At 41.9% G+C, this 22,555-nt stretch overlaps 4 protein-coding genes across 4 annotated transcripts in view; 2 read left to right on the forward strand and 2 right to left on the reverse strand.

Moving 5' to 3' along the window:
- Nucleotides 1-3,472, reverse strand: part of fbxo5 (F-box protein 5) — a 4,937-nt gene extending 1,465 nt beyond the window's left edge. Inside the window, exons 1-5 of the mRNA XM_019864397.1 lie at nt 3,268-3,472; nt 1,843-2,442; nt 1,026-1,196; nt 844-934; nt 1-140 (exon numbers count right to left, since the gene is read on the reverse strand). The exon at nt 1-140 is cut by the window's left edge and continues 76 nt beyond it. Of these exons, the coding sequence (XP_019719956.1) occupies nt 1-140; nt 844-934; nt 1,026-1,196; nt 1,843-2,411 (971 nt within the window). The 5' untranslated portion in view covers nt 2,412-2,442; nt 3,268-3,472. The remainder of the gene's footprint in view (nt 141-843; nt 935-1,025; nt 1,197-1,842; nt 2,443-3,267) is intronic.
- A 1,057-nt stretch (nt 3,473-4,529) lies between these two features.
- Nucleotides 4,530-9,520, reverse strand: cdt1 (chromatin licensing and DNA replication factor 1). The gene is made up of 9 exons (XM_019864407.1): nt 8,936-9,520; nt 8,286-8,527; nt 7,948-8,142; nt 7,123-7,268; nt 6,639-6,739; nt 6,339-6,527; nt 6,093-6,248; nt 5,132-5,333; nt 4,530-4,979 (listed from the first exon to the last, which is right to left on the reverse strand). The coding sequence occupies exons 1-9, from the start codon at nt 9,392-9,394 to the stop codon at nt 4,816-4,818; spliced, it is 1,854 nt and encodes a 617-aa protein (XP_019719966.1). The 5' UTR covers nt 9,395-9,520; the 3' UTR covers nt 4,530-4,815.
- A 179-nt stretch (nt 9,521-9,699) lies between these two features.
- On the forward strand, nt 9,700-13,634 carry mtrf1l (mitochondrial translational release factor 1-like). Its single transcript, XM_019864327.1, has 8 exons — nt 9,700-10,582; nt 10,642-10,715; nt 11,160-11,264; nt 11,667-11,745; nt 11,819-11,982; nt 12,133-12,250; nt 12,334-12,470; nt 13,018-13,634. Exons 1-8 carry the CDS (start codon nt 10,171-10,173, stop codon nt 13,228-13,230), a joined length of 1,302 nt encoding a protein of 433 aa, XP_019719886.1. The 5' UTR covers nt 9,700-10,170; the 3' UTR covers nt 13,231-13,634.
- Nucleotides 13,635-13,869: 235 nt separating this feature from the next.
- desi2 (desumoylating isopeptidase 2) lies at nt 13,870-21,103 on the forward strand. The gene is made up of 5 exons (XM_019864328.1): nt 13,870-14,349; nt 18,216-18,288; nt 18,414-18,507; nt 19,411-19,552; nt 20,844-21,103. Exons 1-5 carry the CDS (start codon nt 14,311-14,313, stop codon nt 21,090-21,092), a joined length of 597 nt encoding a protein of 198 aa, XP_019719887.1. The 5' UTR covers nt 13,870-14,310; the 3' UTR covers nt 21,093-21,103.
- The last annotated feature ends 1,452 nt before the right edge of the window (nt 21,104-22,555 follow it).

The following is a 22,555-nucleotide window of genomic DNA, read 5'->3' on the forward strand; positions in this document are numbered from 1 at the left end:
ACGGATGATGACGATGACGATGATGCCGCTGATGGAGCATGTGGAGAGGCCACTTTCTGCATGCAGGACAGAACCACCCGGGACACGATACCATCCCTTGTAAAACCGGAACTCTTTTGCTTCACAGAGCTTAATGACTCCTGAAACGGAAAAAGGGAGGGAAACGGGCATTTAAAAAAAAAAAAAAAAAAAGTTGGCACACGAAAAGGTATGTGTTTTAGAGCAACTTTCCCCCCATTAATTTGCATGCATTACAGTTGACAATCACTATTTTGTGGAATTCAATAACGGTAAAATGGAAATAATCGATTACGTTGTCCATTAATTCAAATATGAAAAATACATTTTATTGTAAATATATATTTTTTAAGTCAGAAGTTATCGTGTTTATGTTTTGCATGTCTGAAAAAAATCTATAATTAAATGAATTAACATGATTATATTGTTAACTTAAATTGGAACAATACATAAAAATATTAATTACATTTAATAATAATAAAACAATTCTAACATGCTTAGCCCCTTTTTAAAAACATTCCTAAAAATATAAATAAATGTGAAAGTCTTAAAATTTTACTTATGAATGTTTCGGCCCAATCATTTCACTAAATTGTCCAGAACATTTATATTTGGTGGACATTTGTGCTAAAATGAAATGTATCGAAAAACCAAAGAATCAACTAAAATGAAAATTAATTTAGTAAATTGATCATATAGATTTTTTAAATTACAGAATTTAGTGTATTTAATTACCAACGAGGGAAGTTTTTTAGCAGCAAAAATTCCTGTCTTTTTTTTTTTAACAGTACTTGCCCAGAAATGAGTGTGTGCGTGTGTGTTCACCTGAAGCATCTTCTCAGCTTTCTGGCACCTTTTCAGAGCAGCGCCATCTTCACGTATGATCTTCCTCCAGGTTCTGCTCACCTTCTTGCAGCTGTGGGTAGCCAAACACACTGCTGATATCTCACAGCCACAACCATGCGCTACCTAGCGCCCACCCAAAAACATGCACTTTGTGCGTCTACCTGATGAGGTCCATGTCTCCCAGCAGGGCCAAGATGTTGGCGAGAACGCTTTTCATATTCTTGGAAAGGAGAGACGAGAACACATCCACAAACTCGAGGCCCATGTTGCCGCCGATCACCTGGTGCAGTAGATGATCCTCGGCCACCTTGGAGATGATGCTCCAGTCATACCTGAGATGACAAACAACAAACAAACATGGAATTTCAGAGTTCACACCACTTTTTTTTTTAACCCGTGAAGCAAACTTCAGCAATGTTCAAAGAAACTGGGCAGTTTTATCTGTAAGGGTCGTTTCGGGGCAAGCTGAAAAAGCCCGGAAATCCGAGTTATGATGATAATAGAAACATCAGCTTCATCACATGCAATCCATCAATACCTATAAAAAGCCATGTGTCACAGCATCACCCGGCAAATAAATTCCTGTGTTGACATGGGTCGATTGCTAATGTAGAGGTTTAATGTTGTTAAAAAAAAAAAAAAAAATGCTTCAATCACCGCTAATGCTGGTTGTCAGTGAGGGGACTTCAAAGAAGAATACGACTGGCTGCTCTTTTAAGTTAACTGACTCCAATTAACTTTCTTCCCCTTCTTCTTGGGCAAGCAAAGGGTAGGGGTGAGCAGTTATGAACGGAGGAGGGAGCAAGACAAGAGACTGTGCAAACATGGACATCTTTTTTTGCATGGAATGTGTGTCCCCCATGTTAAACAGGGGTTCAATGTACTGGATGTGTAGCCTTTGAGTGGTTTGACAGAGGTATGAAATTTTCTATTTTTTTCCTGTCACATAAATACATTTGTTAACAATTCAGTCCCTACCGATTATTCTTGCTGTAACTCTTGGCGAGCTCTTGACACACTGCCAACTGGAACTTGACAATGGGCAGGTTGGGGTTGTCATTGTGTTCATCAGAGGGGGTGGACGACAAGGAATACGTGAGTGGTTGCCGCCTGCAGTGGTCCATGGGTGTGGAAGCAGCTCCCAGGCTCATAGGGCAACCAGAAACCATGCCATCTTCACATTGAGGGGACCGTTTTGGTGTCACAGTGGGAGGTGGCAAGGGCGGTAGAATTCTTGGGTTTTTTCCCTGAATGTGGATTTCACCTTCGTCAATATGACTGCTGTACAAGGACAAGTAACCGCTGTCCTCTAGCCCCTCGTCGAAAGTACTTTCGTGCATCTTGACGGTCTGGTTTTCTTTGTCTTGGGCTGCTCCGAGGGAGGCGTCATGGGGCAACAACACTTTGGACACCTTCTCGGCAATGGGATTGAGGGGGAGGGGGTTCTTAATGGGTGAATCTTTTCCATGGGGGCCTGAGGGCTTCTCTGGGGAGCCCTTTTCCACGTTCATCTTGGCCTTGAACATGTCGTATCGTGGGCACTTCATTTTAGCTTCTTCACAGTCCAACACATATACACTGCAGACACAAGAAAGAGGGTTTAACTTCATGATTTTGCATTGAACTAAGTATCACTTCATAATTCCCTGTTGACTGTAGATGGGAGGCAAAAAAAGGTTTGCTGCACTTTTTGCTCAATAACCACTTTGAGAACGTATCACATTAATGAAAGAAGTTAAGTAAACGTGTCATGTTATTACAGCTTGCTTTTTGTTCTGGTTCTGAATGTCCCGCAGCTCAGTGCAGGAGACGACGACATGTGGAATCCAAGTCCACCCCAAAATCTTAAACTATTTGCCAGGGTTAACTGTCCCAACAACTGCAATTCATGAAAACAACATCCCATTGCTTGATCTAGTGCCTTTTTTAAGCGTGCAAATTAAAGTTGAGGAATCCTTCACATTTTTCTGTCCAGTATTCAGGCCTCCGAGGCAAAAGTTCACCCCTAGCGTAGTTTGCATGCAAGCTAACGTAGCTACCCCAAACGTGAATTTATTGGTAAATAACGGAACATCGAGAGTATTTTATTGTCACAACCGGCCTTGAAAGTGGTCAGACGTTGTTTCGTTCCAGTTATGACCGAATTGAGATCATTTTGACGCGGTCTAGATTTGGCGGGGGCCAGCCATTTCGACGCCAAACTAACTGACTCATTCTTTCCGCACACATAAGTGATTAAGAATACCCTAACGTCTTATTACATTCTAGATTAGAAAAGAAAATCACCACAACCTCGCATTGGGGGTTACATACAAAGCGGAAAATACTCATATTGATGGTTTACATTTTCGTTGCATTAACTTGACACCCCTGTGGCAGCACATAAGAACGAAAGTGACGTACCTGAATGTTTCTTTCCGTTTTTGAGCAGCTTCCCTCTTCTTTATTGCTCAGCTAAGTGACCGGCTGTGATTTTCAGGGTGATTAAAACAAAGTCGTTCAGCTCTCATAAAAGTCGTCCTCACATCGCTTTCCGTTTTAAATTCCGCGGCGAGAAGGCGCAAAAGCGTTCAAAGAGAGGCGGGCGGTTCACCATTTAAACCTCCGACCAATCAGCGGCAGCGGAGGCGTGCAGCGGAGAAAACGGCACAGAGAAAAAAACCTACGCATGCCCAGTACAGCGCGGGCGATTCTCTATGGAAAGCAGCAACCAATCGAGAGCTACCTTGCGGAAGCGGGCGGAAATTCATGGCGCATGCGTAGTGAACAGAGTAGCCTGCCGTTGCCCTTTTGCAACTGCAATTGACATTTTCTGTTAAAAATATTACAAGTGCATATTTATCATTTAAAAATGATAAAGATCACTAATTCGTAACAAAAAATAGAGAGCGGAAATGAAGATCAAATGGGGTGGAACAAGACAAAGAAAAACACGAAAATAGAAATAGAAATCGTTGCGCTGTGTCATACGAGAGGAAAGAGGTCATTTCTGCTTGGCTACTCAATGAAACCAATAACTTTTTTTTTGTCTGAGTGACATTTTTTGTGCGTGGTTGTGGTTATTTACTTGTTTAGCAGCTTTCAGAATTTAGATTGCTGAAAAAAGTTGACTGAGCAATTTTACACTGGCGGGAGAAGAACTACTGTTTCAACATGACTGAACTTTCACATAATTCGTGTGCTGCGATTGGCTGGCAACCAGCTCATGTTGTATCCCGCCTACTGCCCGAAGACAGCTGGGATAGGCTACCCTTGTGAGGATAAGCAGATAAGAATTATTTGTGTGTAGTTTCTGAAAACACCCCCAACATATTTACATTTAAATTATTTATGCTTTCTTTGTGATTACAGAAATACCACCTAGTGTGACAACCCGATTTTTGTGCCTACTTTCATCATTTTATTGACAACAGTGACAACAGTTGACAACCACTGGTTTATGGTTTATTTTATACACCGCTCAAACTATTAATCCAGGAGATTTTTATTCACTTTTAGGAGAGGATCAATTAGCAGAAATTCAGTGGTGTTAGTCAGGCTCCACCTTCACAAGCTTGGTTAATTTGTATGATGATGTAATGCGCTCAGAGCTAAAAAGAGGCTAACATTCAACTTTCTGACCAATATATTTTTCCAGACGATGTTACAGCTGCAAATAGAGACAACTTATTTTTTGTTTCTTTAATTTTGCTCATTAATTCTTGCACATGACCCCATGAAACTATAAATGAATCAATCAACATCCATACCAAGCACCCCCCCCCCCAAAAAAAAAGTTTGAAAGCAATGCTACAAATTCAGGGGAACCAAACACATTTCCTCTTACACAAGCCTAACAACACTTATTTAACATCTCAGAAGTGTTGTCGACCAAGACTCATTTAAACTGTTTTCAAACAAAGGTGAACAAGTTAACTGTGACAGGCCCTGATTTCAGTCACCCAATTAGACTTAGCGTTTCTCCTCTTCTCTTAGGTTGCAGCTCAACTTGTCCAAAATTACACTGATGTCCATGTGCTTGTTCAATTTAAGGTACAAGTCCTTTCTGACGGGATGTAAGGAAAGCCAGTTGGGGTTGAGCTCCGCCAACAATCTGATGTGTTTCTCCATTTCACCTAAATACAAAGAGAGAGAAAATAGACACTTCAGCTAATTGTTGAACCAGAAAATCCTTTCCGAATCTGGTGCTCTACTTCTTTGACTCGATATCTAGATGACACATGAACTAAATTACCATTCAGCCCATGTCTTTCGGATGTTGACTAACCTGAAGTGAGAGCAGATCTGTAACTGGTGACCATCCGGTGACAAATAACTTCCATATTTAAAGCTTGTTTTTTTTCCGAGACAAAAACATTGCGAAGAATCCTCGCTAGCTCCCCCAGCCGGGACATCATCAAGAGACGCTCTTCTTGGGAGGGGCTTCGCGTCATAGCCGCCTGGAGCTTCTGGGCTTCCTTTGCCCTGATCTAGATCAACAAAAAGAATCAAAGACAATTAGGGACATATTCTGCTATGAGAGGCGCACAGTTGCACTTTTCTGGCTACACAGATTCTCTCATCGACTGAAGTACCGGTGTGTCATTTACTCAACTTCATGCCAGATAGGCATTTCGGGTGAGGCAAAACTAAATATGGGCATGCCCTGTCAAATCTGACCTTGCACATACTGTACTCATCGTCTTGCTCGCTTGCAAAGGGCTGTGCTAAGTGGCAACATCATATTGCACTCTAAGTCTGGAGGTTAACAATATACACCACGCACTGTACTACTGTAGTGTTGGATTGTATTTGGGGACGGCGTGGCTCAGTGGTTGAGTGGTCGCCTCCTAACCCAGAGGTTGTGGGTTCCATTCCCAGCCCCTTGTGACCATGTTGAAGTTTCCATGAGCAAGATCCTGAACCACAAGGTGCTCCTTATACTGCGCCATGAGTAGGGAAGCGCGAAGTTAGCGTGGAGCACTTAACAAGTGGAAAAGCGACCATTTATATCAGTGGAAAAGAGACTCCCAGAAAGCTATTAAAATGCTTATGGCACAAAGTTTTTTTTTTATATTTCTCATTTCTTTTTGTAGGCCAAGCCAACTTTGGCATTCATCACCCCCCAATGCCTGATTGGAAAGTTGAGAAGCTGAGAAGTCTTGGAGCATCTAAAAGTTATGGAAAGACCAATTCTGGAAAATTCGCCCAAAGTTGCAACAACAACAAAAAACAGGTGAAATACATACTCTGTCTAACAAGGACTGCGACACTCCATTCAGGGCGTTTGGAATACGAAGTGGAGCTGATGTCTGCGTGCAGTTCACATTTGGTAGTGACGTCTCTTTACTTGGTGCACTTTTATCTTCTGCCTTCTGAACAAGAGAGAGCAGTGCTTTCTCCATCTGGATGAAAGAAACAAATCACATTCAATTCATTCAGAAATTTGTCATGGTGGACATTATGCAGAATATACAAAATCCATATTCCCGGACCTTGGGTGTGATGAGAGAGTGGGCCTTGTCCAACACCTCCTGGGCAGTTGCCAGCTTGTCAACGCGAGGAGGTTGTGGCAGTAAGCTTGCTTGCACAGCTGGTACACTGTCCACATTAAAGTTAGGGTGCCAGCGGGTCAATTTGTCTTCCGGCACACTCATTTGAGGTGTTAACGAGGAGAGGAACATCTGAAAATGGAAGGACGGTGTTAAAAGACTTGATCAGGAAATAATAGGGCATCCTCATTGTGTCTATCAAAGCTGCACATTTGCTGCCAAATCCAGACGAATAAAACTCACCTTGTGGTGGTGTTTAACAATGGAAACGAGGTTGCGATGGAAGGTGTGTCGTCTCTCTAAAAGATCCGAGGCCGTCAAGATGGGTTGACCTTCCTTTTGGCCTGTAAATGATCAATACACAGTTGGTAAACATTTTCAACCACATTGTATCATGCAGCAGTGTGTCACTCTAGGTTAGGCTATTAATCACAATTTATCTTAAACCAGCGGCAATTCCAATTAAGTCGGGATGATGTGTAAAACGTGAAAAAAAAACAAACAAGTAAACAATTTGAAGAGTCACAGAATCTGGCGAAATCCCGGCACATGAGCGGCAAAACCAAAAACCAACATTGAAATCACAAATCATATTTAGAGAAAACTTTTGGCTAATGGATAAAATAAACTTTCCCCACCAAAATTAGTATGAGAAAGGTTTTACATATTAAAGTTTCCTATTCTGTCAATGAGAAAAAGAGAAAAAAAAAAGAAAAAGTTTACGAACCACAGAAAAGCGCAGGTTCCACAGTGAGCTGGTAGCTGCCCTTCTTAATACAGTTGTTGTATGTCGGGATGTTCTTTTCCTGTCTGAAGGTGTAGGCCTCCGGAAAAACTGTCTTCATTTGACCGACGTGGGTTTCTTCAAACCGTCTGCAGATACGGACCACAAATAGGCACACGTACAATGTTCAATTCTAAAGACAACTAATGCATTTTTCAGTCCCGTACTTGCGCACAACACAAACTCTGAAGTCGGATTACAAAGGGACAGAAAAATTCCAGTAAATTTCAGCGATATGGACAGAACCAGGTCGGAAATTAAGGAATCAAGCTGTAATTTCTGAAAATAATTGACCCCCCCCCACCCAAGGCTATACAATTTATGGTACCCATTTGAGCTACCTCATTCCTGTAGGCCAGTTTACCAAATGAGGGTCCGTGAACCCCTAGTGATCTATGGTGCCATTTAAAGGGGACTGTGAAGATTAAAAAAATAAATAAATAAATCCCATGACATTGAGAGAAATTGGATTATTGCACTCAAATGTGGCAGAGAACTTTACCTGCCTTAAACTATTGAGAGCAAGAGTACTTTTTTTCTCTCCAGTGTGATTCATTGCCTTTTGATACGGTACAAGCAAAAAAGTAACAAAAATAATGCAATTTAAAATGCAGTTTCTGCTGTTTCTATTCAAATCATAGAATAGATGTCCATACCTCGTCAATTTTTTTTTTTTTTTTTTTTTAAATCGGTGGTTCGCAATTCACAAGTACTGCGAGTAAGCAAATGATGAATAAATAGGGGGAAACATCCAACAGTCACACCTACCTGTGTATCATATCCTGCACTCCCTTTTGAATCTTGGAGAAAGTAGCAGTTTCCAAACGGTTGAAAAGCATGGCGACCAACGTGTCCATGCTCCTAAACATCTCAGCCAGTACCTTGAAATGGTAAGGCAGGGAGAGGCCTGGGGGAGTGTCCTGGGCTAGATTGTGATACTTCTGGTATGCTGGTTGTTGAATACTGAGAGACAAAGGGGAAAAAAAAGTTTTGTTTCCTATCTTGGGCTGGAAACCATTACTGCTGCACAATATATTGTAGGATTACCGGTACATACTTCTCACAAAACACAATGTAAGATATTCACAGAAAAATTATAAACTCACTTCTCCTGAGCTTGCGTCTTGTTCTGTGACTTTTCGTCCTCTAAGTCGCTCTCCTTTGCCTTTTTAGCTTTAGCTGCAAGCTCTTTTGCTCGTGTCAGAGCGGATTTGGACAAAGCAATGGAGGATTGCACCGATGATGCTGCAGCTGAAGTGAACGATGTAGCAGTGCCCAAGTCATCGGCCTGTTTCTTGATCCTCTGAAGCAGAGACTTGTGGGCTGAAATCGTTTCTTTGCAAGGAGCCTGAAAGATGGAGTGCTTCTTAAATTTGTGGCAAGAGTTGTCAATAGGAATGACTCAGAAAAAAAAAAGTTTTGTTTTCAAGCCAGAGCATAGCCCTTTTAAGCAGTGAAAGATTACATTTATCCATCACTGTTTTGCACACAATATCTATTCTCAAATCCCCATCTCAATTTCTGTCACAAAATATTAATTTCTTTATCCGTTTTTTCCTCTATCACTGGGAATAGTATAAATCATCGCGTAGATCTTTATATCCTCTCTTGCTGCAAATTGTGATTTGCCCAACACTGTTCACGTGAGAGTTCATGTGTTACTGCAAAAGATTAGCGGATGGATAATACTGTACATTTTGCTACAAATGTTTTCACTATTGTATCATCATACATTGACTGGGAACCAAAACCTTACCTCTTGTTTTGGATTAGAGAGGACACATTTCTTTCTGGTCACTCTTGTTTTTACTTGCGCGTTTATTCGGTCGACAGAGCATACTTTCACTTTACGCCGCTTTTTTGCTGTGTTGTGCTCCGTGGAAGCCAAAACCGTGTCCGTCCCAAGTTCTGCGTTTGGAGAGGTCCGCTTTGGTATTCGGGGAGTGGGAGAATTATCTTTGGGATTCTTGCAAGTCTCAGATTCTCCTTTCGGTAACTTTGCATCATCGTCGATAATTCGCATAATCTCATCGCGAATTTGGTTGGAGGACGATTTCGAGAAAATGTCTTTGTTTGAAGAAGAAGCGGAGACTGTTCTTGATTTGGCCGCGCTGCTTTTTGACGATCCACGAGAAGCAGCGTCTGTGGGTTTTACCACGTCAGTCGTTTTCTTCCTCCGCTGAGAAAAGAAATCTGTTACCAGAGCCTGAGACATGATTCAAAAACACTGTGAAAACGTCGATCTTCTATCGCTGACTGAAAAAATGCCTCGCTCCGTTTGTAGTCACGGGAAAAACAACTTTCCCGCGGAACTGAATAAACCACGCCTATTCCTGCCGACGGCAGGAAACCACGCCTATTTATGCCGACGGTCGACTTCGTGTATGGCTTGTTTATAACAGCCCTCCAATATGGCCGCCGGTAGTGCATTGTGGGTAATTGCTAAAAGGACGGAGCCCTCTATACGGAAGTATCAGAAAAACTTTTTGTGTATTTTTTCGGGATAATTTTTCTGGAAATAAAAAACCCAGAACAAATATACTTTACAAGGTATTCGTTGTCAGCGATACATAAACTTTACCGATTCTCTTTCGAGTCACTGGTGGATTTTTGAACCAGAGAAGTTTACTACTGCGCATGCGTTCAGTATCCAATATGGCTGCGCCCTACTGCAAGGTGGTGTTTTGAATTTACGAATGGAATTCGTCTGTCTCGGTTCTAGATGACGGAAATTTGCATTATCGCCATAAATTATCATCATCTCCGGTAATCTATTTCGGCGATTTGAACGTTCGTTTTTATCGCCAGATTGCTTGTTTATCTGTAGTTTGTACTCTGTTCACTTACACAGCCCCACGCCATTCTCTATTTCGGTCTCATCTTAATTTGCAAATTGTTACCTGGCGTAATTCCACCAACTGCAAAGAATGCGCAGAATGATGATGGTAGTGACTGTTTCTGATGTGAAATAGAGACATTATTCATTCAATCATGTTTTTCAGAAGAGCTATTCACCTCCTATGTATAGAAAAGGAGTCTGCCTTAAACTTGCTCACGAGTGGTTTTACAAATTATTCAAGTTTAATTAAATATAGTAGGTTTCATAATCACTGCGTCAGAACCACAAGGATTTTTCACACTGCCAGCAGGCTGAACTTGGCCAAGTTATTATCCGTGGATGAATTATTCTCCAGGAGGTCCCTGCTGGACTACCTGAAAAAGATTGACTCAGACTATAGAGATTTGTTGAGCGCGGTCAACTGCGATGATCAGGAGCAGAGCAGCGCTGAGGAGTTGAGGGGCAAGAGGACCAAAGTGTCCCTCCTGGCTCCCCTTATTCAAACCATCAGGGAGTTGGACGCCAAGCAGAAGGAGATGATCGAGATGGAGGCACTTCTCAAGGGTAAAATCGACTCCTGAGGACGTAATGAAGCCATTGTATAATTATGGGTGTTCCAACAGAGGAAGATCTACGAGAAATTGCTGAGCAGGAGAAGGAAGGCTATTTGCAAAACATCCATGATCTGAGGCAGAAGGTAGTTCTGTGTTTTTGTTTTTTTTGTTTTTTTTTATCATATATTTTTTTCCTGATAATTTAGCTTTTTTTGTTGTTAATTTGTAACTTCACAGGCCACATTGTAGTTTTTTTTCTCAGAAGGCCGATACGATTGTGAAAGCATGAGAATATTTTAGCATCCTAACATATTCTTCAACTATTGTTGAACAATTATGGAAGAATCATGGAGGTTGATGGACATGATTTGCTTCCATGTCCCACACTAAATTATTTGGAGGACCAGATCTGACCCCGGGGACTTGAGTTTGACACCTGTGATATATGATGCTTGGTACTTTGCAAATTTTCATTTTCTGTGTCACCGAGTGTTCTGGAACGGATCCCCTGTGCTAAGTGGGGGACTACTGTTTATTCTGAGTGCAGTTTGATTGTATTTTAATCCAATTTTCCCCCACCATGTCAGATATTAGATCTTTTGATCACAGAGGAGGAGGATGATCTGAGTGAACTTGTGCTGGAAGTGACAGCAGGAGTTGGCGGACAGGAAGCCATGCTGTTCACTGCTGAGGTTGGCCTTCATTTTAAACATTTATAGTGGATAAAATACCTGTGCTAAGTACAGTGTGGCAAGCTGCGCATTTGGTACCTGGGCCTTCGGTAGGGACTTAACTGGTGGAAAAATGCTGATGTCGTCGAGAGCCAGTTTTCTTGAAATCTGATTTGTTGAAAAAAAAAAATGTGCCTTTCCGAATATATTGGAAGTTATATAACCCAGCATGACCGATTCTGAATGCCCTGGAGAGATTAGATTGACATGGCAACACTGACTGTCATCTGATTGGACAAACAAAAAATATACCGTTTTATGGAATGAAAAGATTACAGACACCCACCACTGGCTAAGTATGATGAGTTATGGATATCAACTTTCACAGTAGTTAACTAGGTTCTGTTTTTTCCCCTTTTGAAGCTGTTTGACATGTATGAGGGCTTCGCTCTGCACAACGGCTGGTCCTTTGACGTTCTGGAACACATGAACAGTGACATAGGTCAGTCAGTGGACACATAAATGAAAGAAAGTTCACAAAATACTTGCTCGTTGTATTCTTTTCCTGTACCCAGGTGGACTGCGTCATGCCTCGGCGAGCATCAGCGGCTATCAGAGCTACAAGAGGATGAAGTTTGAAGGCGGCGTTCACCGTGTCCAACGGGTTCCCAAGACTGAAAAGCAGGGCCGCATGCACACCAGCACCATGACTGTGGCCGTGCTGCCCCAACCCACTGAGGTAGAAGCCTGTTATGTGTCAGCTGTAAAACAGAAGGTTTATGGTCTTTATTTTTGTGTCAGAATACACATATTTTAGGTGAAAAACAAAAATATCAGACGCATTACATCCTTTCATGAAAACTGACCCTTTTGTTGTGGTCCTCTTTAGATCACGTTCACAATCAACCCGAAGGACCTCAAGATCGAAACGAAGCGGGCAAGTGGCGCGGGCGGTCAACACGTCAACACCACAGATAGCGCTGTCAGAATAGTGCACCTGCCCACTGGTACAAACGCACCCTGTCGCTTTGTCCCTTGACAAGATTTGGATGATCCTATCCCAACTGTCGTGCTTCTTTGTGTGTCCAAGGTGTTGTAGCGGAGTGCCAGCAGGAGCGGTCTCAGATAAAGAACAAGGAGAAGGCCATGAAAGTTCTGCGGGCAAAACTTTACAGCATGAAGGTGGAGGAGGAGACCAGCAAGCGCTACAATCAGCGCAAAGTGCAGGTACATACTGTCTGAAGTATGCTTGTCTTTGGGCTGTAAAACAAACTAAAGCTGGATTCTTTCGGATTTCCACTGCAAACTTCAGCCATGTATTGGTCAATATCGCTGCTGTGGCAATGTAATTTCCCTCACAGGACTTAAAAGTGGCATGGAGAGGCACAGTCACAGATTTAATTTCAGATATTTATTGAACAGGACTAACAATCACAAACACAATGCAACACATATACTCATACTATACAATGAAACTAATATACTCTATCGATTCAAAATACATGAAGTGAAATATTTCATGACATATTTGTATAATTTTGATGATTCTAGTTTGCAGCAAAGGAAAATTCCAAATTCCCTATCGTGAGAAATATACGTTACATGAGAACCAATCAAAATGACTTTTAGTGTACAGTATAAATACATTTATAATTTACTTTCTGAAACACTTTTTCCTGCATTAAATTAACCAGACTTTTTTTTTACTGAAGCAAATGAACTTTTATACCATATTCTTATTTATTCTCTCATATTCTCCATGTTTTTGCCACAGATCGGCACCAAAGGCAGGTCCGAGAAAATCCGCACGTACAACTACGCCCAGGATCGCATCACTGATCACCGGATCGCTATGACGCTGCACGACGTCAAGGCGTTCCTGCTGGGCGAGGATCTGCTGGATAAGATGAACTCTTCCTTGCAAGAATTCTCCAACCAAGAGGAGCTCATCGAACTCCTGGAACAAAATGGCTACAAGGAAGGATGATCATAAATTTGGACCAAGTGTCTATATATCAAATCAGTGCCTGAAATTCACTTTTAAGGCTGTGGGTGTTAATAGTGTGCTCCTCCACTCATCTGTGAACATTTTTCATGGGATTTTGGTGTTGGATTGCATTCAGCTACTGTGATCAGGACACGAAAGTCAGCCACAGTGCTAAGATGATATGTCAGCATATTGATCATTTGCAACACCATTTCGTTATGGAAATTGCTGAAAAAAAGGACTGAATTGAAAACAAAAAAAATGGTTTCGGATGTAAAAATATTGGAGATGTCTACTTTGTGCAAAAGTTTTTTGTTTTTATTTTATGTCGTCCACATTTGGCAGCTGCTAAACCAAGTAAGGACATAAACATAAACGCAAAAAAAAAAAACCGTCAGCGATAAGTAAAACAGCGTCTGCCGATGGTTTTGCTCGTGGAATAGCTGCCATGTAGCATACAGCTGCTTTAGCTTATCAACTACATTGCCCAGAAATCTCCGCAAACTCGCAAGGGCGACTAATCGAGTGCAGGGTTTGTCGATCGATTGTGCGCTTGCCTTCTCGCCCACTCTGACTCACAGTCCAATTTTTTCCCTTCCCAATAACTCCTTCCTTCCTGTTTCGTTCCCTGCCCCCCCTCCCGGTGTGCTAGCTGGATGATCTTTGGCTTCGGCGCGACATTACGTCATTTTACGAATCGTTTTATAAGTCGTTTTTTGCCTTGCGAAAACTCATTTTCTCCGGAGCCAAAGGACGTTTAAAGGCAACCTTTTTTGTCACCGACCTGACGTCATCAGGGCCGTTTTCTTTCTTGTGGTTTTCATTTCACGAGCTCCGGAGCTGACAAAAGCCTGGCTGTCAGATGTAGGGCGCCACGCAACCGATGAAGCCTTTCCTCCTTCCGACCGTCTTTGGTGAAAGTGTTCAAGTTTGACGGGGGAGGTTTAACGGTTATTTTGGAATTCTCTCACGCTGGGAGGAAGTAGGAAGGAACCGGGGGCGAGCGGAGGAGGAGGTTGAGGACCCCGCCGAAGAAACACCAACACCGGGTTGCCTGGAGGACAGCACTATTTTTGTGTGATGGCAAACGAGCCGATCATTCTTAATGTCTACGATATGGTAAGGAAACTTATTCGTCCGCTTGAAATGATCAAGTACGTGTGTCTGTGTGTGTGTGTGTGTGTATATATCTTAATCCACTGTCTGACAATACTTTCATGTGGGTTCCTTAATCCTTCAAAATCGTAAGTGCATTTTTCATGTTTTACGCCACTTCTTTTGGCGTTAAAATAAACTACTATCAGTCATAATTTCCAAGTACCACTGTTATGTTGTTTTACTTGTTCGAGAGTCCCGCATCACCAGTCAAGGCCCAATAAGGACATTGTTCTGCAGACACCTAGCTGTGCAAACGTGGGAGATACGCAAGCCGATGTCGGCACTGTTTCAAACTACCCAGTGGACGTGAAACAACACGTATAAATGATTTGCAGTCGTCCTGTTTTGTTTTGACATTCCCTCATGACTCTTCAAAGACCGTTACCTGCTTGTTTCTGCCAGAACCTGTGCAAAGTGGTGGAAACACTGAATAGTTCTTGGTACTGTTTCAAGCTTCTTCCTGAACATGGTCCCTGAGGCAATATTGACACTTATGGGATGTACAATTTCACAGTTTTATCACAGGGGGATATGTACTATACTTGCGTGAAAATATACGATATTGAGAAACAACGGCTGGGCAAGTCCTGATACAAGGTATCATATCGGACTGATATCAGCCTTATTTTAGGGTATCGAGTACTGCCGATACCAACCATTAATACTTAAGACAAAAAATAAATCTGACATCGAGGCAGTCCTCCTCGGCAGTGTTTGGCACTATAGTACTGCTGATTGACACATGAGTGAATCATCTGCGTCAGAGAGAAAGGTCTTTGTTCACAATCTTTTGTCATTATGTTAAATGAGAAGTTATGTCAAAAGTCCTTTAGGTATCGGTACTCAGGACTGTATTGACGAGTAATCAGTGTGAAAACTCGTACGAGTATCGGTCTGAAAAAAAGTGGTATCGAACATCCCCATGAGAAGCCATACAAAGTTTGACCCATCCCACATGGTTTAAAAACATTGAAACTTATTAAAACGCATGTCAAAACATATATCGTAAAACCCCCTACACAGGTTTTAACTGAAATCGGCACAGCTGTTTTGCTAATCATAAACCTTCAATAAACAACTAATTTAAGGCACGCAGCAACAACACATACAAATGGCATACAACCATACTTAGAAGCATAATATTCTTTCTGCTATGTGAGAATAATGACAATTACTATGCTGTATTTTATACCGGTTAGTCTGGATTCCGAATCAAGAAGGATTAAAAACATGAAAATGTATTAATCGGGCTTTCAATATACAGGGGACCACGAGTGCATTTCCTCATAGCAGAAGCATCTTTAGTGGAAGAGTTGTCATCATTCAAAGGAGATGGGTGGTGAGTCACACCCCCAAATATTGATGACTCATTGATTGACACACTGATGGACTTTTCCACAGAAAGCGGGGCTCTTTGTGTCGGGAGGCCTCATTATGGCAAGCCTTTTCAGCATTAATGCCATCTCCTTGTAATATCTTCAAAACCTGTGTACTGTAAATAAATGCTCAAACAACTTTGAAAAGAAGAGAATTTTGAGTGGACTTTCTTGTACTATTTCCATTTTACTTGCCGCTGTTTACAATTGAATGATATTTGATGATATCATCACTATTTTATCCCTGGAAGACACTTCAGCTGAGACAGCGAACCCTGTAGCTCACTGCGGTGCTTCCAGAGAACACATCTCTTAAAAATGGCTCATTCATCTTTCCATTTGAGGATCAATAGTGTCACATGACTTACAGGATCATCACACCAAGAGACGAGTCCAGCATAAAGCGTATCCATCCCCAGCCGGGCTAAGCGCATTTCCTGTTTGGGTCTGAGTGCTTTAGGGCCAGCGTCTTCAAGCCAAGCGACATATTTTATATTGCACTAATCTCACAGCACAAAAATCTTACAGTACTTAATTACACCATCTTTGGAAGTATTTTTCCACACTCTTCAAATTCACAAATGTTTTGCGTCCACATTTTAAACGTCACCATTTAAGTCTCACATTCCAAATATTTATTTTTGAAGGTAAAATGAGTCCCATAAAAACGTTTTCTGTCAACTTCAGCTAACGTCCGCGTCACTGGGTTTTGATATCAAGTTTTAAGTGTTTGAATGCAATTATTTTGCGATTTATGCCTGTAAAAAGGTTGTTAAAAACCTCTGAGAGGTTTGAATGCAATCTCTTTGCGATTTATGCCTGTAAAAACGTTGTTAAAAACCTCTTGAGAGACACACATTGTGCCATGCAGGCAGCAGGTTTTAACAAGCTCGGAGATAAGAGTCTTATGTCACCACAAGTGCGAGGAGGATACAAGCAGCATTTCTTTTGTCGGCACCGTGCATCGCCTGGGCTACAAATGTGCGTCCAACAGATGGCTGTGTCTTAAAATTCTTGACAATTAAAGTGTGGCATAAGCATATAAGCAGCTGTCATGCATTTAGACATGGAAATAATTTCCTCATTATGTCTCCCCCGCTCCCCTTATGAAAAAGACATCACGTTGTGTTTTTAAAATTTGTCATTCAAAGTATTTTCACATGACCACAGCTGACTGAAATCATGTGAATATTCTCAAGACTGTAAAAACTTAAAAGTTGGATGAAAAAACGAATTTGGTGAGCATCTGGATACTCACAAAATCACTTTTGTTGATAATTGTCCCTTGGTGATCAATTAACATTTCTGATTGACAAGATACAATGCAAACCAATGCAAATTTGTGATTTGGCATTTGGCTAACTTGCGTTCACAGATCTTGTTATTTGTTGACAATCTTGTCTCGTCAGTTTTTCTGCTCAGGCCAAAGCAATAAAGGTACTACTTTAATGCCACATGGTGGAATATGGATTTTGCTATTCGGTTGACTTATTGACTGTATTTTTCCTAAACATTTCTTATTTTGTGCAAAAGGCAGAATGTGAGTTCGAGTTAACTCTAAAACCGTTTGTGTAACGTGATAGCTCGCGGGCATATTCGTTTGCGCTTTTGTGATGTTGCGCCAGTTTGTGCGAGCATCTTATTTTGGCTCCTATGCTGGTGAATACTTCTGAGGAGCCTCATGAATAATTTGCTGAATACAGTCATTAATGTAACAATAGTTAATGATTGTGTAAATATTTGGTGTTGATACTTGATGATCCTCACAGTTTTCAGTGCTTTGCCTTTAGCTTGTGCCTCAATAAAATAAATACAAGTCGCTTTTATTCGGCCAACTTTGACAACTTTATTGACATTGGTTCAAAATGCATGATCGCCATTTATCATTAATCAATTTCAACTATCTTCTCTTCATTACCGTACTTGATTTTTAATTTGTTTTTTTTTGTAGTAAAGAAATATGTTGGTTACGTTATTTGGATTCAGAAGAGGGTCAATATATTAGAAACCTCTCATTGTTATACACCACGGAATCCCCAAAATAAGGCGAGTATCAAAATGAAAAGATAAGCAGACCCAATTACCCACAACATGACAAGGATTTGGTCTGAACTGTGTTTTTTAGTGTTATTAGGCCAACATTGACAACTTTATTGTCATTGGTGCAAAATGCATGATCGCCATTTATCATTAATCAATTTCAACTATCTTCTCTTCATTACTTGATTTTTAATTTGTTTTTTTTTGTAGTAATTAAAGAAATATGTTTGTTACGTTATTTGGATTCAGAAGAGGGTCAATATATTAGAAACCTCTCATTGTTATACACCACGGAATCCCCAAAATAAGGCGAGTATCAAAATGAAAAGATAAGCAGACCCAATTACCCACAACATGACAAGGATTTGGTCTGAACTGTGTTTTTTAGTATTGCTGTTTTTGCTTCCTCAGTATTGGATCAACGAATTTACCAGCACGCTTGGCATCGGCGTCTTCCACTCAGGGATCGAGATCTACGGCCGAGGTAAGCTCATCTCATGGCGCCGTGTCTCGCCACGGAAAGCCTTTCGAAATGGTGCTGTGTGTCTGTCTGTGTGTTTTTGTCCGTGTGTGTGTGTCTTTATAGAGTATGTGCGTGTGTCTTTATAGAATTTGCCTATGGGGGTCACCCATACCCCTTCTCAGGGATCTTTGAGATCACGCCAGGTGACGCCACGGAGCTGGGCGACACCTTTAAATTCAAGTAAGTCTGTTGAAAAATCTTTGCTCATTCTCCCGATCAGCCCACATTGTGCGTGCGTGTGTGTCCCATTCCTTCTGCTCTAATTGATGTGCCCTGTGGTGTTTCACGGACAGGCACGCATCTTTGCTGCCTACCGAGTCACAGTAATCAAATAAATACAGTGGGACTGACACTTCCAGGGTTAAATATGCCACTAAAACCCTCATCAAATTTCAGAGTTTTAACCCCAGCATTCCTCATTTTAGTTAAAACTCGCGTCAGAGGATAAATAACAATACTTTTTGTCACTGTTGGACATCTCCAAAAATCCCTCCTTTTCAAGAACTCAATACAACTCATTTGTTACGCTGTCATTGATTGCAATGACATTTACCAGCCAGTTCACGTATCAAAGTGAGTTAATAGACTTGCTCGATGGGTTAATAATAATCATTTTTACAAGGTAGTGTTGCTTTGTGTAGAAGTTTTAACCCCAGCATTCCTCATGAGCTTTTGGTTAAAACTCGCATCAGAGGATAAATAACAATACTTTTTGTCACTGTCGGACATCTCCAAAAATCCCTCCTTTTCAAGAACTCAATACAACTCATTTGTTACGCTGTCATTGATTGCCAATGACATTTACCAGCCAGTTCACGTATCAAAGTGAGTTCATAGACTTGCTCGATGGGTTAATAATAATCATTTTTACAAGGTAGTGTTGCTTTGTGTAGCAATATGAAATTGACCATATTCGGACATAAAATATTTCTATCCAACACGGATGAAATTTAGCTGTTTGTGGGGCAATTGAATTCAATTTTATTTTAGATACTTATTTCCTCATTTAGAATTAAACATAGAAGAAATGATATTGTTTCTTCTTTGATGATGACGTGTGTGTGTGTGTGTGTGTGTGTGCAGAGAAGCCATCGTCCTGGGCAGCACCGACTTCACCGAGGACGACGTGGAGCGCATCATGGAGGAAATGGGCAAGGAGTACAAAGGCAACTCTTACCACCTCATGCACAAGAACTGCAACCACTTCTCCTCGGCGTTTTCAGAGGTACGGTAGCTACACACCTTCACACACACACAACACATACACGCGCATGCAAATACTATGGTAGGTGGATTTCTTTGCATTCCATGTAATTAATCCTCGACGGGAAAACAAACTGAAAGCACCACTTGTTTTGGGTAATTCAGTGAGATTGATCATAATCCCTATTTCATTTAAATCCAATTTTCCTGTCGGAAATCATGAAATTATGGTCGAACATATGAGCCCCCCTGCTAGACTGTGGTTCTTCGTTTACCCCTGTGCTAAATCGACCATATTTAAGTGAGGGAGGGCAGCGGCACTGATGTCTGAGATGAAATCTCACGAGATGCCTTCAGGGACGCAATGGAGGTTGAACTCCAAAGTGCATTATCCATCCATTTTCGGCTGTTGAATGCATGCAAATTGTAAATTGTGGTGCTTTTAAAGAATATTGGGGGAAAAAAAGGCAAATGATTGCCTCACTTCTCCAATACAGCAACTGAAGTGTCCGCTCACTCGCACTGTGTGTGTGCGCACGTGAGGTCTAAATCGGCTTATCCTGCTCTTACTAATGAGCAGGGAGTCTTATGGTTAGTCCCGACGCTGAGAGGGGGATTAAAATGTAACGATACAAGTCCAGGCATGCACAGCCAGCTGGCACACACATACACGGCCGTACACGCTTGGGCGCTTCCGTTGTCATAATGGAGAAGTGAGGCAAGCGTTGTACTTTTTTTTTTTCTCCAATATTCTTTGAAAGCGCTGTGATGTACACTAAGTGGATGTGAATGTCCTCTTGTCTTATCTGTCAGTGGCTTAACATAAAAACAATCAATTAACAAACATACACACGAACGACTTACTGAAACACAATGCAAAATAGAGCATAGATGGGCTAACAAAATTAGCATCGATCTTGTGGTCATTGTAAACCTCAATTCATATTTCAATGTAAAAGTTAGCAATACATGCATACAAAACATATAACAATACCCACAGGGGTGTATTCTTTATCCTCTGTAAAGAAATATCAATTGCAGCTTAGTTATGTTTTCGTTAGTTTTATCATTCAAACTTCACCTAGTTTGTCTGTTCGTGTTATTCTGCCCCCTGGTGGCCAAGGTGCACACACCAGAAACAGAAACTTAATGCCTGTACAAGTGGAATGTTTAATTATTCACATTTTATTTTCATGACCGTTTTTATTCAGTCTAATACTGTAGAATATCCATTTTTTTAACAGGGAACACCGTCTTATTCTTGTTCCGCCCTACTCAGTTGCTCTTCTTCTTCATCCTCCTTGTTTTTCCAGATCCTGTGTGGCCGCGAGATCCCGCGCTGGGTGAACCGCCTGGCCTATTTCAGCTCGTGCGTGCCCTTCCTGCAGAGCTGCCTGCCCAAAGAGTGGCTGACGCCAGCCGCCCTGCAGTCCAGCGTCACCCAAGAGCTCCAGGCCAGCAGCGAGCCGGAAGAAGCCGAGGACGCCGCGGCCTGCTCGTCGCTGGCGGCCGTGGCGCCGTCCTCATCTTTGTCGTCCAACCGCCACCAGCCACGGCGGTAAAAAAAAAAAAACAGTGCCGACCAAAAGACATTTCACTATGACGTAACACGTACTTCTGGGTGGCAGAAACTTTTGCATTCTCAGATGGCACCGCTAGTAATGTTTACTCTATTGCCTGTCAGAAGGTTCGGCCATGGTTTCAGTTCAGGTCCACGGTCGTCAATCATTTTTCTGCCACCCTGGCGCCGGTGTTTACAAACCTGTAATGGTCGATTTCCCGTTTTTGATGTGAATGTCCTCTTGTCTTATCTGTGAGTGGCTTAACATAAAAACAATCAATTCACAAACATAGACACGAACGACTGACTGAAACACAATGCAAAAAAGAGCATAGATGGGCTAACAAAACTAGCATCGATCTTGTGGTCATTGTAAACCTCAATTCTAACTCTCACCAGCCGTATAAGGACCCAACCAACAAGGTTGAATGGTGCTTCTACCTGTTGCAGGTAATCCGAGCCAAACGTCCCCATGTGGACCTTGTCACTTTTTTTTTTTTGATGAAAAGTTAACAATACATACATACAAAACATACAATACCCACAGGTGTGTATTCTTTATCCTCTGCATAGAAATATGAATTGCAGCTTAGTTATTTTCTTTTGTTTTATCATTCAAACTTCACCTAGTATGTCTGTTCGTGTTATTCAGCCCCCTGGTGGCCAAGGTGCACACACCAGAAACAGAAACTTAATGCCTGTACAAGTGGAATGTTTAATTATTCACATTCTATTTTCATGACCCTTTTTTATTCAGTCGAATACTGTAGAATATTTCCGTGTCCATTTTTTTTAACGGGGAACACCGTCTTATCCGCCGTACTCAGTTGCTCTTCTTCTTCATCCTCCTTGTTTTTCCAGATCCTGTGTGGCCGCGAGATCCCGCGCTGGGTGAACCGCCTGGCCTATTTCAGCTCGTGCGTGCCCTTCCTGCAGAGCTGCCTGCCCAAAGAGTGGCTGACGCCAGCCGCCCTGCAGTCCAGCGTCACCCAAGAGCTCCAGGCCAGCAGCGAGCCGGAAGAAGCCGAGGACGCCGCGGCCTGCTCGTCGCTGGCGGCCGTGGCGCCGTCCTCATCTTTGTCGTCCAACCGCCACCAGCCACGGCGGTAAAAAAAAAAAAACAGGGCCGACCAAAAGACATTTCACTATGACGTAACACGTACTTCTGGGTGGCAGAAACTTTTGCATTCTCCGATGGCACCGCTAGAAATGTTTACTCTATTGCCTGTCAAGGTTCGGCCATGGTTTCAGTTCAGGTCCACGGTAGTCAATCATTTTTCTGCCACTCTGGCGCCTGTGTTTACAAACCTGTAATGGTCGATTTCCCGTTTTAACTCTCACCAGCCGTATAAGGACCCAACCAACAAGGTTGAATGGTGCTTCTACCTGTTGCAGGTAATCCGAGCCAAACGTCCCCATGTGGACCTTGTCACTTTTTTTTTTTAAGACCTTTAACCTTCCACG

The sequence above is a fragment of the Hippocampus comes genome, unplaced genomic scaffold (genome assembly GCF_001891065.2).
Source record: "Hippocampus comes isolate QL1 unplaced genomic scaffold, H_comes_QL1_v1.1 scaffold57, whole genome shotgun sequence".
Lineage (NCBI taxonomy): Eukaryota > Metazoa > Chordata > Actinopteri > Syngnathiformes > Syngnathidae > Hippocampus > Hippocampus comes.